Source organism: Emydura macquarii, unplaced genomic scaffold (genome assembly GCF_026122565.2).
Source record: "Emydura macquarii macquarii isolate MOO-44397 ecotype Brisbane River unplaced genomic scaffold, CSIRO-AGI_Emac_v2 contig_3603, whole genome shotgun sequence".
NCBI lineage: Eukaryota > Metazoa > Chordata > Testudines > Chelidae > Emydura > Emydura macquarii.
In genome coordinates this window covers 6,702,973-6,715,892 of record NW_027133740.1, presented here as the reverse complement: position 1 = coordinate 6,715,892, position 12,920 = coordinate 6,702,973, and the positions used below count along the sequence as shown (strand labels likewise).

Below are 12,920 nucleotides of genomic sequence, written 5' to 3'. Positions count from 1 at the left end.
GCAATCTATTGCCAGTTATCCTCCAATCTCCCACCGGAGAGGATTATGTTGGACAAATTTGTCCACAGATGCTTTGCTTCTGCCTCCAGAACACGTGTGAACTCTCCTATTAAAATTTTCTCTCTTCTCTATTTTACATATGCCAGGTCCAATAGTTTCTCCGTTTATTTGTCAGATCTCCAGTCTGAGGAGGAGTTGGAATGTGTTAGACATACTGTGACAGCATGCACTATATTGTATTCACACCCTGCACACTATCGTAGTAATCTTTATACAAGGGTTGCCTTGTGAGATATCATTTAAAAACCCATCACTGTTTATCAGAAATATCATGGTAAAAAGTGTGTAGCTGTATTAAGTAAAGTTATAAACTTCCCCCTGTATGATGATGATAAAAATATTCGTTCAGACTCACATAGCATCAAACTAGTCAAACCAACCGGTCTTGATCAAAGGAGTGTATACTTCTCCATAAGTATTTTGAGCAGTAAACAGTCATGAAGTAGAAATGGGAAAGGGAGAAAACAAAGGAAGATCTCACAGGTGAGAGAAGCCATCAGGGAGCATCCTTCCACACTGACTGTCTCCTGGGTCTCAGCTGGAAATGCTTTTCAAAGGGGGACTGAAACTAGAAAAAGGAGGGGCAAACACATTGAGCTCTCTATCTCTCCCTGACCGTTTCACTCTGTGTCTGACAAGACACAAGAAGCAGTCATTGGCCTCTGAGGGAAGGGTCCTAACCTAGAGGTTGGCCAGTAATACTACTGGAAGCATGTGGTGAAAAACTTTACTTTAATTGAATATAATTTGGTAGGCACTAGTAAGCATTTTATCTTGTAACCGTTTCTCACTTTTATGCCTCATTACTTAAACTCACTAAAAATCCATTTCTTTGTAGTTAGATAAAAACAAAAGAAGTTTATTAATCCAGTGTTTTTAAATTGAATGTCTGAGTAACTCCATTTAAGGGAGTTAAATTGTTTATTATTCCCTTAAAGGAATAATGGATTTAATATATTTGGACCCTCCAGGAGAGGGCTGAGCAGTACATGACTTACATTTCTGGTGGAAAATCCAAGACTGTGAGTGTGTTGGGGTCACCCTGCAGTATAACCAAGGCTAGTGGGAGCCAGGAAATGAGTGGCAGGCTGCAGTTAGGTAAACACATCTGGGAGTGACATACATGTTGGCAAGCTGTTCGTGAGGGGTACAGATTGGGAGATACAACAGCAGGGCATTGCAAGGCACCCCATATTGCAGATCAAGGGCGACACAGCCCCCCACTGGCCTGGATTGCACCCTGGTATGTCTCACACTTTATAGGTTCCATTCTCTATTGGTGGGGGCGGCAGCGGCTGTAGAAAGGAGAGAAAAGTGGACATCTAAATGATAGTTTGTCTTATGAAGGGTTTTCATTCTCTCACCCACCCTTTCCCTAACTACCATCATTAGGAGTTAACATCCTGTTGAGAATGAAGGAGTTCACACGTATGTAGTTAGTCTGTCTGTAGACTGGAAGATAACCATGCACTGGCTTATGTTTAGATGATGATTGGAAAGCTGTTTCACAACTATGAATGCTAGGCATATGTATGTTTGTATGGTATGTATGCTTTGAATCTAGAGCACAGTTCTATAACAAGTGGTGGATTCCCTGGCAATTGCCACACAATAGGTCAGGACCTGAATAAAGAAATGTATAAATTCTAGCTGCAAACTTTCAAAGCTGTACAACTTAAATACATGGCTCTTTCAAATCAGGCTGCTTATTGTCTTACAAATAATACAATTGTTTGTTTATATTCCAGGAAGACCTTGAAGACCTTATGATTAACTGGGCTGAAAGCAAAAGTATTGGTGATGTCATTCTTAAATATGTAAGTTATTTTTGCAGTAGCTGTGAACTAGTTTTTCCTAGTGTAATCTGAAATACATTGAGGAACGCCACTAATCTTTTGGATTAAAACTGATCTGTATATCATTCTCATTAGTGTATCCAGGGTAAATCCTTCATTGTCATTTAGACAGTGACACAGTAAGGAAGCTCGTGTAGTAACCCACACAGAACTAAAGACTCCTCTTTCTCTTTTGTGTTGTAATATTGGGCAAAGCTCCAAACAGTTTGGTACAGAAACTTATCCAAACTCTAGAAACCAGACTTGAAGTGTAACAAAGAGGTTCTCCTGTAACCTCTGGTATTCCACTGCTGTTTGAATAAACTGGGAGCACCAAGAAAACAGCCTGTCAGTTTCCTAATTGTGTGGTTGTACTTCATTCCTACTGAAGAGAAGCATGAGGGGCGGAGAGAGGGTGGTTGAAGGAGGAATAAATCTAAATTCTAAACCAACTCAGAGGGTTAGTTATTTTAGTCAGACCAAGATTTCCTGTCCTTCAGTAATGAAGATACAGAAGAATGCAGTTCTAGGGAAACAGTATTCAGAATACAGCTATCCAATGCTCTCCCTGACTATTGACAGTAATGGGCTTAATTGAAAATATGGCCATAGTAAGGCAAATGGTCTGTCACTTTCACACATCTTAGCCCAAGATAAAACCACAGGCAACCCTATAATCACTTCTGTGGGATGGGGAGGAAAAACAGTGAAGGAATGGGGTTCTGCTTCAAGGAAGGTGTGTTTTAACCAGAGAGACCCTCAGAGTTCCAGAGTGGGAAATGGGTAAACCTTTCAAAGCTGGCTATCTGAAATTAGATTAAATGGAAGCCTGATCATTTATTAGAGTTGCTGAGCACCCAAAAATTCCATTAATGTAGTGGTATTTTTGGGAACCTTGCACCAGAAAGCAGGTCCTCCTTGGTTTAGGAGTCTAACTTCAGGCAACTGACTTAACTTTGGCCCAAGTCCCTAACCACATGCTATGTGACCCTAATGTAGATTATAATAACTTTAAGCATAAAAGATATAGTGCATACTCTATCTTGTGGCGTATACGATGCATAATACAAACTTCAATTGCTTTGGTAGCATGCAGGATACATACTAAAGCCATAACTAGTCATTTATATTTTTAAATTTTGTTTTTTAATGTTCTAATGTAATGTACATGAAGACTGCTTGCTTGTTTACCTAAGGGCTGCACTTAAAACATTTTGCAATATTTTTTCAGTCAAAAGACTTGTTGAAAACATACCCTCCTTTTGTGAACTTTTTTGAAATGAGCAAAGAAACTATAACGAAATGTGAAAAACAGAAGCCACGGTTTCATGCTTTCCTAAAGGTATTTATGCACTGAACTTTATTTTCAGCAAGTCTTTGAATATGTTTACTGAAATGTAAAAATTCACTAACTCAGTAAATTCAAGATTTCAATTAGGGGAAGGAGAGATACTGTAGAACTGTAAACTTTAGGCATAGAGTAGGGTGGGAGGTTTAGGAACTACAATCCTCAGTAACTCTTCAAACCTTTATAATGAGATGTGGCATTTTGTGACTAGTATGAGATACTAGTGTGTCTAGGCTAGCTGCCTGAAACCAGGCTGTTGCATTTCAAATGTAACTATCACCACCACCTCCAGATAATGTTAATATCACTGTGGGATTAAGTTCTTGAAAACAAATGGAGGGCATATTGCTTCTTTTTAGATGGGCAACCTATTTTTCTGGACTAGAACAGAGATTTAACTGTCCTTGGTTGAGTTTTGGCTACTTTTAGTGTGGTAGAAAGTTGGAGTTTCTAACTACAAGGTGACTTTTTTTTTCATGGTTATTGAAAATAAGATGGAAGGCATTGGGTCATCTGTTAGACAATGTTAATACCTCCATAAGGAATGTCAGGGAGCCACATTCACTCAGATTACTGGCCAGACTCATAAGAATCACAACAGTTAGGATCTTGTCAGCTACTGCTCTCTAACTTGCTTTTCTTGGGAAGTGGTTATTCGGAATGTGGTCAAACTCTGGTATCTGAAAGTCCTGAGATTTCTTTGATTCATAGACAATCATGTTTCAGGCCAGCATGTGGAATGTTAACAACTGGCTTCTGTTGAGTGATGGATAAGAATTGAATTGGATAGCGACAGATTTAACACATACTGTCAACCTGTTGGGGTGGATGGGATTGCACTAGGATGCTATTGTTCCCCACCTTTCAGACTTCCCAAAGGGAAGGGGATCTTTGATATAGAAACAAAGGGGTTAGGAGGAGGGAAAGTTCCTTTAGACTCTATTGTAGTGATAATGTGTAAGCATCCAAGTTACCTTAATCTAGGTAATAAGGGCTTTAGATGTAGATTTAACAAAAGCTGTGTAAAGGTGCTGAGTGAGCACTCAGAAGTGTTTGCAGTAGTTAGGAACTTCACCCATGCTGTCAACTTGTATTTATAGGTACTTTTAAATATTGTCTGTCTTTTGGCATAAACTGTGCCAATGATAAGAAAATTGAAAGTACTGCTTTAACATACTAACTTGAATTAGTTTCATATTTCAGGAATGTAACTGAGAATCTGCTATTCTTAAGAACCAATTTTTTTAACTCCATGTTAGATTTCTGAAGCAAAAAAGCCTGTATGTTGATCTGGTGTAAAGTACAGTGAATTTCCTCCTTTCTAGATAAACCAAGCTAAACCAGAGTGTGGCCGTCAAAGTTTGGCTGAACTACTCATTCGACCAGTTCAGAGGTTACCCAGTGTTGCTTTACTTCTAAATGGTAACTTTTTGTCACTGTATTTTGGGTCAGCCACCTGGCCTGTTGGGTAGCAAAAGAAATGAGGTGGCTGCTGTTGGCTAACTTTAGTAGGGTTTTGTTTAGATGAATTAGGATCTTATTTCATTGTTCCAGTCAGTTGGTAAAGCCAAGAGCCAGATTGTGTGTGTGATATATATTTCAGTAGATTTGATTGCTCATGCTTGACTTCAGCATACAGGTATAGGCAAGCCTCTACTCTGAAAATGGGGTATATGTTCTAAATCTGAATATATTTCAGCTCCCAAAGCCACAATCTTTGTGCTTAAACTATGGGAAGTACTTCATTGTCCTAGCATGAACTACTTTCTGAATTCATTTCAGTGCTAGTGACTCACTTAGTGTACGAACAGCTGTCTGCCGTAACAGTCATTGTGATGGCCTTGGGTTGCCCTTAAAGGCACTATAGTTTAAAAATCCATGTTGTCTTAAATGTTCTAGCTAGTAGTGTTATAAATATAACCTAAGATCTCTAACAAAGACATTGTTTTATTTTACCTTGTATCTATCATAAGCTTGTGTCGCAAGTTTTGTAATTTCTTCTATATAGGACTATCATGTGATGGTTTTTGTGGGTCTTTCAAGCCACAAAATGAACCCCCTTGCTGCAAAAAAAAGGAGACAAGCTAAACTGAGAAGAGAATGTGATGATAAAAGCACAAAAACTGGCATGTGGAGGATAGTATTCTTGAAAGTCTTCAACTTTCTTAATTGACTAGATTTCAATTTTATGTTCCTTCGCAAGCATTGTATGTTAAGGGGAGAGCCCAATATTTGTTGCTGGGATTGGAATGCAGGCGACTAACCTTTTTCAAACATAAACATAGGTGTACAAAAAATACATGCAAATGGCTTAAGTGACTAGCTATTGTAGAAAGTGCATGTGCAAATTGAACATGCAGGCCTGAACCAGCAATAAGCATGCATGTGAGTAGGTAAGCATAAAGGTGATTGAAAACACCCATGAGTGTGCGTGACTGACTTCAGCAGAAAATTCACCAACAAGTTGCTTTTTTGTGTTGGGCATGAGGCTGCATTAACTTAACAATGAAAAGTAAGAGGTCTTCCTATCGTGGGAACAAAGCTAAAGTTAAATGATTTAGTGTTGTAGAGCTGCAACACTTGTATAACATTTTTCTATTGTAGACCTTAAGAAGCATACAGCAGAAGACAACCCAGACAAAGGCATGCTAGAGAGAGCTATTGAATCATTAAAGGAAGTGATGACGTAAGTAATGCTCTTGATATGAAATATCCTCTTGGGTCTTGCTACTGTATCTTGCGAATTTCCTTCTGAACTAGTATGGCAGACTAATTTTGAGTGGGTTTCCTACTCAGGAATTGCTAACTGTGTTGCTGGGCTTAGCTGTGCTCACTCAATGTAAAAAGTTCATCATGAGGTAATCGCAAACAACTTGACACAGAAATTATTGACACAGCTCGGGAATGGGAGCCATGGTGGGTTTAAGCCATGTGTGGGGCATCTCAATCTTGGAGGGTTCTGTGGGGTTGCTGAGGCTCTATGCATAGTTTTTGAGAGTCCTGGGAACCTGTCTAAGTTACTTCAGCTTCTGAGCTGTCCATAATCTCAGTAGTGCTGTGGCCCCCCCCCTTCCTTCCTCAACGTTCCTCTCACCCCATGCCAGAGATTTCAAGAGAGTCTTCCAAAAGCAGCCTCATAATTATCTTCTGCAGTGCCGGTCTGGAGAATTCCTTCCTCTTGGCCCAGGTTGGATCTAGTGCTTTTAGAGTCTCTTTATGCCACTCTTAGCCAGTGTAAAGGGATCAAAGAGCGGGTGAAGATCTGAACCATTATCTTATGTCCTTCCAATTGTGTTCACTGGATTCAAACTGCTAGTAGAGTGTCAGATTCTGTTGTGTGATTTTTTTTTTTTATTTTTTTTAATTTGTGTGTGTGGTTTAACTGTGTATTCATATAAGCATTCTCCTTGAAGTCTTAGGTTATAAGAGTCTAACCTCTTGCATGTACCCTAGTGAGGAAAAACAGTTCACTTAAATGATCAAACATGTTTTTAAAAAAACTTGAACCGGCAATTACTGTATATAGGAGTGTGGCCGTGGGAACAGTATCTCGGACTGTCCACTTTCACTTTTGTACCTTTAAATTCAGTGTGATCTGTTCTTATTGCATGATGTGATTAAACCAATATACTTTCCTCAGACACATTAATGAAGACAAAAGGAAAACAGAAGCACAAAGACTGATCTTTGATGTGGTCTATGAAGTTGATGGATGTCCAGTAAGTTACTTCCCTCAAGCTATCAACCTGTAGAATGACTATCCAACTGTCTTAGCCCTCTTGGCAAAATTATACTTAACTTCATGATTACCTCTATGTAACTATTGTGTTGGAATATACATTCAACAATATCTAAAGTTGAAAGATCACTATATTTCTAAGAACATTAGAACAGCCATATTGGGTCAGACCAATGGTCCATCTAGCCCAGTATCCTGTCTTCTGACAGTGGACAATGCCAGGTGCTTCACAGGGAAGAAACAGAACAGGCTATCATCGAGTGATACATCCCATTGCGCATTCCCAGCTTCTGGCAAACATCAGTCCCTTCCAGTATTGAGTGAGTGGTAGACTAGCTTTCTAATTAAATGTCTAATGAGCTTCTCATTTCTACCATTTAGGCTAATCTCTTGTCCTCTCACCGAAACTTAGTTCAGCGATTGGAAACGGTTGCACTTGGCGATGACCTCTGTGACAGAGGAGAACAGGTCACGCTCTTTCTGTTTAATGACTGTCTAGAGGTAAGTCTGTAGAAAATGCTCACTGAACGGTGACATTGCAGAATGCTTTGTTATGCAGTAAACTTTAATATGAATAAGCAAGTTATCCAAAATACTGAAACCCTATGAAGAAATACAAAACCGAGAGGGTGAGTTGAATAGTTAGCTTATTATTAATCTGCCTGTTTCTTGGAGCTACTGTACAAACTTGCCAGAGCAGTCTGTCATATATCCCTAATGAACGGACTACTTAATGGCAGTGAAAGACATTGTTCTGTTGAATCAGCATATGGAATAATATCGTCCACTAAAGTTGATGGATGAGGCTTCCAGTATCTGTTGCTATTCCACAGGACATAGCTCTCTGGAACAAACCAGTGACATCAATTAAATGAATTTAACTTAGTTATAATTTTCTTCTGGCTTATGTCTTCTGATTTACAAAAAATGGAATGATTTTTTTAAATTAAATGTTCACTTGAATGGGTGAATGCTGTTTGAGAGGTACAAAGTTTTTAAAATGCAGCAAGTTAAGTATTTTACTTGTCCAAAAAGTCAATATGCACTTTCCTTTAAGTAAGTAGAAGATGTTAAACCTCAGCATGCTTGGAATTGGATTAACCACCTGGATTTCAGTAATTACACCAATATATCTATGGAGTTACTTTCTGCTTGCAGTGGTATGAGAGGTGAATCAGGCCTTGGTGCTTCTTTCAGTCACCAGCATTACTGGAAGTGCTGGAGATACTGGCTTAGCAGCACACTGGTTCTTTGGGGCTTATTGGTATTTAATGTGAGTAAATAATGGGCTCTATCAGGTAGATGTCTATGTACACATTTTTATGTAGTCTGAAGTGTCCACACAAGCAGTATATCCAGTAATTGCTGCTGGGGAAAATGAAGAGGTGCGTGGTGCGCTTCCAAAGCCTAGTTAAGTTTTTCCCCCCGCAAGTGAAGAGATTGAGATTGTAAAGTATATGCTAATGAAAGTTTCTGAACCAGTCATAGTGGTAAAGAATTTTAAAACTCACTGCAAAGTCTGCCCAAAGAAGACCACAAGACAAAATAGCTTATTGTATCACTTACTGACAAAACAAAGCTGAGCTACTTTGACCAAGGGAAACACCACTCTCCCCAAAGAAGGGCAAGGGAAAGTTTAAATTGGCTTTGATGAAATATTGGGTTTTTTGTTTCTCCTTTAGAAGGCTTAAGTTATTGAAAATGAGGTAGTGTTAACTGACAGGGCCTCGTGTAAATTCCTAAAACTATAATAATCTTGGTGGGCTTTTATTAAGCAGAATCCACCACCATTCATTCTAGTCTATGCTACCATAAAGGACTATGAGTAAATATGACTACTTGCAGCACTGTAACCATATTGGGGCAGAAACATCTCTTGTTAAGGCTGAGACTAGTTTACCATTTAACAGCTGACATTTTCCAAATGGTCTAAAATAAATGTGTATATGAATTGTCTTGGAAACTGCCATGTATCATCACTGTCTGGGGTAGGGTTAGTGGTCCACATTGGAGATTGTTTGAGCAAGGAGTTTCCAAGATACTGCCTACGTTAAAAAAAGACAGAAGAATCATAAAATTGTACACTTAGGGTTTAAATGATGGCTCTCGTCTTCCCCCATATTGATATCACCCACTCAGGATTGATCTCTGCTAGTATCTGGCACCCACTGCCCCTTTGGGGAAGCAGTGTTCTCCTTCAAGTTGCATCCCTATTGGTGTTCACTTCAGATACACACATCTTTCTTGAGCCCTTGATTGAAGATTTTTCAAGGTAGTAATAGTAGTGCCTGTTCAGCCCATGCACATGCCCTATGATACCTCATGGCAAACACCAAGGCTATATAGCGAACCACTCTCCATTCCCTCTCTACTGCTTTGGCCGGAGAAGGAACACTAGCGTGCCTGCTTAGAACATGAGGCCTTTCTCTTTAATCCCTTTTTTCTGTCATAGTTAGCTTAGGATTGTTTTAGTGTTTGTGTGAGAACTGTTTTTTCCTTCTCTCTTCTCCTGGAGACTTGTCCTTTCTTGGTGGGATATGCCTGGTTTGCCAGGTTTCAAATGCTGTGCCTCTTGCCAAGAAGCTATAGCAGTTAACAACGGATGCTTCAAGTGTGTCTGTTGCCTGGGGGAGTCTCTTATCTCCCAGAAGTGCTCCCATTTTTTTTGTTTTGTTTGATTTTAGTCCTCAAATCTAGAGCTATTAAAAACAGGGAGATAATGCTCAGATTGCTGGCAATGGAACATCCCTGCAACCAACCTCTGAGCCAGGTGAGGGCTCCCACACCTCCCCCATACACTTGTGCCCAGACAGATCCAGCATTCTGTCAACCCTCAAGATCATGCTTCTCTGAAGAAAAAGCCTTTGGAGCCCCCTGGGAAAGCTCCCAAAAAGAGGAGCACAGACTTTGTATCTAAGGAGCCAGCTCCAAAAGAGATTAGTCCCCTGTCTCCCAGGGTGTTGTGGAGGCCAAGGACTCTTCCTCTGGTACGAGTGGGCCCATGAAGCCCAAGAGCTCCAAGGAGAGGAAGCACTCTGATAAGGTGCCCATGCTTTCCACTAGAAAGGAGAGTAAGCATAGGATACCATCGAGATCAGCTTCATCATTGGCATTGAAGCATTCTATTCAGCCATTGGTGCCATCAAAAGCCTCAATGCAGCCATTGGCATTGATGCAAGTAGTTCAGCTGGGGATGCCTGTACAAGCAGTACCCTTGGTTTTGAGCAGGCATCAGCATCTCATGCAGTCTATGGTATGCTCGTTGTTATTGGTGCCATTAGTTCCAGCCACTGCGATCTTGGCTGTGATGTTGGTTTGGGGTCTTTCCATTACCACAGGAGTTCTGATCCTCAAGGAATCTCTCTGTCAGATGAACTAGAGTCCCCATTACTGTCAGGTGCCAAGCATCACAGTGCTGAGACCTGGGGCTCTAAGTGACCACTCTGTGGCACAGGACTCTCCTCCATCCTCATTGGCCGCTTCCCTTTCTCCCCTATGGGAAGACATGGAGGAAGAAGAGGACTCCCAGTCAGTCTCCTCAATTTTTATGCTAGGGTTCTCCTACATTTCCCTTCAGGAATTTGCCCTTGCACAGCAGGAACTATGCAGTTCATCAAGGATAGTGGAACCAACCTTGTATGCCACCCATGCTCCTTTATGGACCTCTGCAATGGCTGTTTTCGGACTCATGGCCTGCCTATTGGCAACAATTCAATAGACCAATGGTACTGTCCTTTAGGAAAACTGGGGTTTCACATCCTCCCTCTGCTTTTTCACAGCAGGAAGTGGCATTTGGGGAGCTGGAGGTTAGGGCAGAGGAGGAAGTCACCCTGAGACTCCCATTTCATTGTCATTTCTAGAAGGAGGCAGGAGGCATAATCATCTCCTCTATCACTGACTTGAGACAAATCCAGGACCTCATTAGAAAAATAACTGACACTCTCTGTAGATCCCTGTGGAAGAGGTCAAAGATCAGCAGCACAGACTTCTAGATATTTCGCAGTCAGCAACACCCTCTAGTGTGGCACTACCTATTAATGAGGCTCTGCTGAATCTGGCTAAGATGATATGGCAGATGTCGTCTACTATTACACCAATGTGTGAAAGGGTCTCGGACAAGAAGTACTATGTGCCCCTAAGGACTCTGACTTTTTATTTTCCCATTCCTCATCTAATTTCCTTGTGATGGATGTTGTGAATGGACAAAGACTTTCAAAATAAATATCTGGTTGTATCTAAACCTGTTTGAGTCTGTAGATGCTCAGTCCCCTCAGGGGTGAGGGAGGTGAGAGTGAATTCAACCAGATAGCAAGTGACATCTGCTGCATGTTTGAAGAATATCCCAGTATCCGACATATGTAGAGCTGCTACCTGGTCTCCAATCCATACTCAGACCTCAGAGGTTCAGGAGCCAAATTAGCAATCACCGTTACCCAAAAGGGCTGCAGTTGTGTGAATTCATTGTTTCATTTATTATATTACTATATAGTCACATTTAAACAGTATGACAGGAGAAATATTTAGTTTTTGTTTATAATTCTCACAGCAAAATGACAAAGTATTGTTACAAACTATAATTGGTTAATAACATATTAAAAGCATCCTGTTTGGTTAATAATTAAATCAGTGTTTTAATCTCATGCTGCAAAGAGCTGCAGGAGATCCACTAAAGAGCCATCTGTGGCTTGGGAGTCTCAGTCTGAGTATCCCTGCATTAGGCCCTTCTCCATGCCATCAGATCCAATGCGGCACTTGGCTCTGCAGGAGGATCTTTAGTTCTGGGTCCTGTTCTGAAGCTCCTGCCTCCTTTTTGGGGATAGTGCTGAGAAGTCACCTGAAGTGGAGCACGCATAGGGACGCTACTTGAAGGAAACGTTACTCCTTTTGTGCAGTAACTATAGCTCTTTGAGGTCTGCCCATCTGCCCTCCCTCTCTACCTAGGTTTCCCCTAGGGAAGGACCAAAGCAGAAGGGAAAGAACTGAGGGCGGTTTGCCTGCGCACTCCATATAGCGTTGGTGTCTGCTACAAGGAGGCGTGGGACACATACACAGGCTGAACATCCAAACCTGAAGTGGAGCACCTATGAAGTGGAGCACATCTCAAAGAGCTATAGTTACTCACCCTGTGCAGTAACACTTCCTTTAAAAAGTTATTCAGGGTAAAAGTTGCATCTATAATGTAGCTTGAGCTAAGATGGTGAGCCAGAGTCACTTGTCCGTGTGCGGCAATGCTGGGGCAGACTATGCTATTGGCAAGACTATGCTTGTGGGCAGCCTAACATCTGACTAATTGGGTGCCTCAAAGTGATGTGCACCATGAGTTAGTCTTGCCCTTGACAGCTTTCTAAACTTTACCTGTGCTGTGCCTGTCCTATACTCAATCTCTTCCCCTACTCTGAATAAACAACCCTAAGAGTTTCCAGATGATTCCATCTGCTGACTGTTACAAGAATTCCTCATGGAACATCCCCTGCACTTTACCTGTACACTGTCATGTATGCTAACAGACTGCAACAGAAGGAATAGATTTTTATGCTCCTTTTGCCCATCTCTCCTAGCTCAGCAGAAAAATGAGAGGGCTGCAGTCCCTTGTGTCTCATCCTTACTGTGTTGTAAGCTGTGGCAACCTGCTGCACGTAATCTCTGCATCAATCAACACAGTTGCCTTGAACCGTTTTGTGTCTTGTATTTGGGAAAGGAACTTGAGCTAGTGAAACCAGGCAGCTTGATGGAGGAAAACTCTTCACTTTAAAAACTAATGAAAGGCAAACATCAACATAGGTCTCCCAAAAAAATGCTTGAGTATTTTTTATATTTATCAGACTGGTACACAGAATGCTTCCTTATGGGTTGGAGTCAGGATTTTGGCAGCTATCGACTTTGTGAAATAGTAGACAGAAAATCACTTCTGCAGTCTGTGCTAGATAGCTTTATTAGA

The 12,920-nt window shown here is 40.9% G+C and overlaps 1 protein-coding gene across 3 annotated transcripts in view; it reads left to right on the top strand.

Annotated features, from left to right (window-relative positions):
• Positions 1-12,920, top strand: part of ECT2 (epithelial cell transforming 2) — a 55,430-nt gene that overhangs the window by 29,232 nt on the left and 13,278 nt on the right. For all 3 annotated transcript variants that reach the window (XM_067536518.1, XM_067536519.1, XM_067536520.1), the window contains 6 exons: positions 1,809-1,877; positions 3,127-3,237; positions 4,569-4,665; positions 5,848-5,929; positions 6,884-6,962; positions 7,364-7,483. In XM_067536518.1, coding sequence (XP_067392619.1) covers positions 1,809-1,877; positions 3,127-3,237; positions 4,569-4,665; positions 5,848-5,929; positions 6,884-6,962; positions 7,364-7,483 — 558 coding nt within the window. The remainder of the gene's footprint in view (positions 1-1,808; positions 1,878-3,126; positions 3,238-4,568; positions 4,666-5,847; positions 5,930-6,883; positions 6,963-7,363; positions 7,484-12,920) is intronic.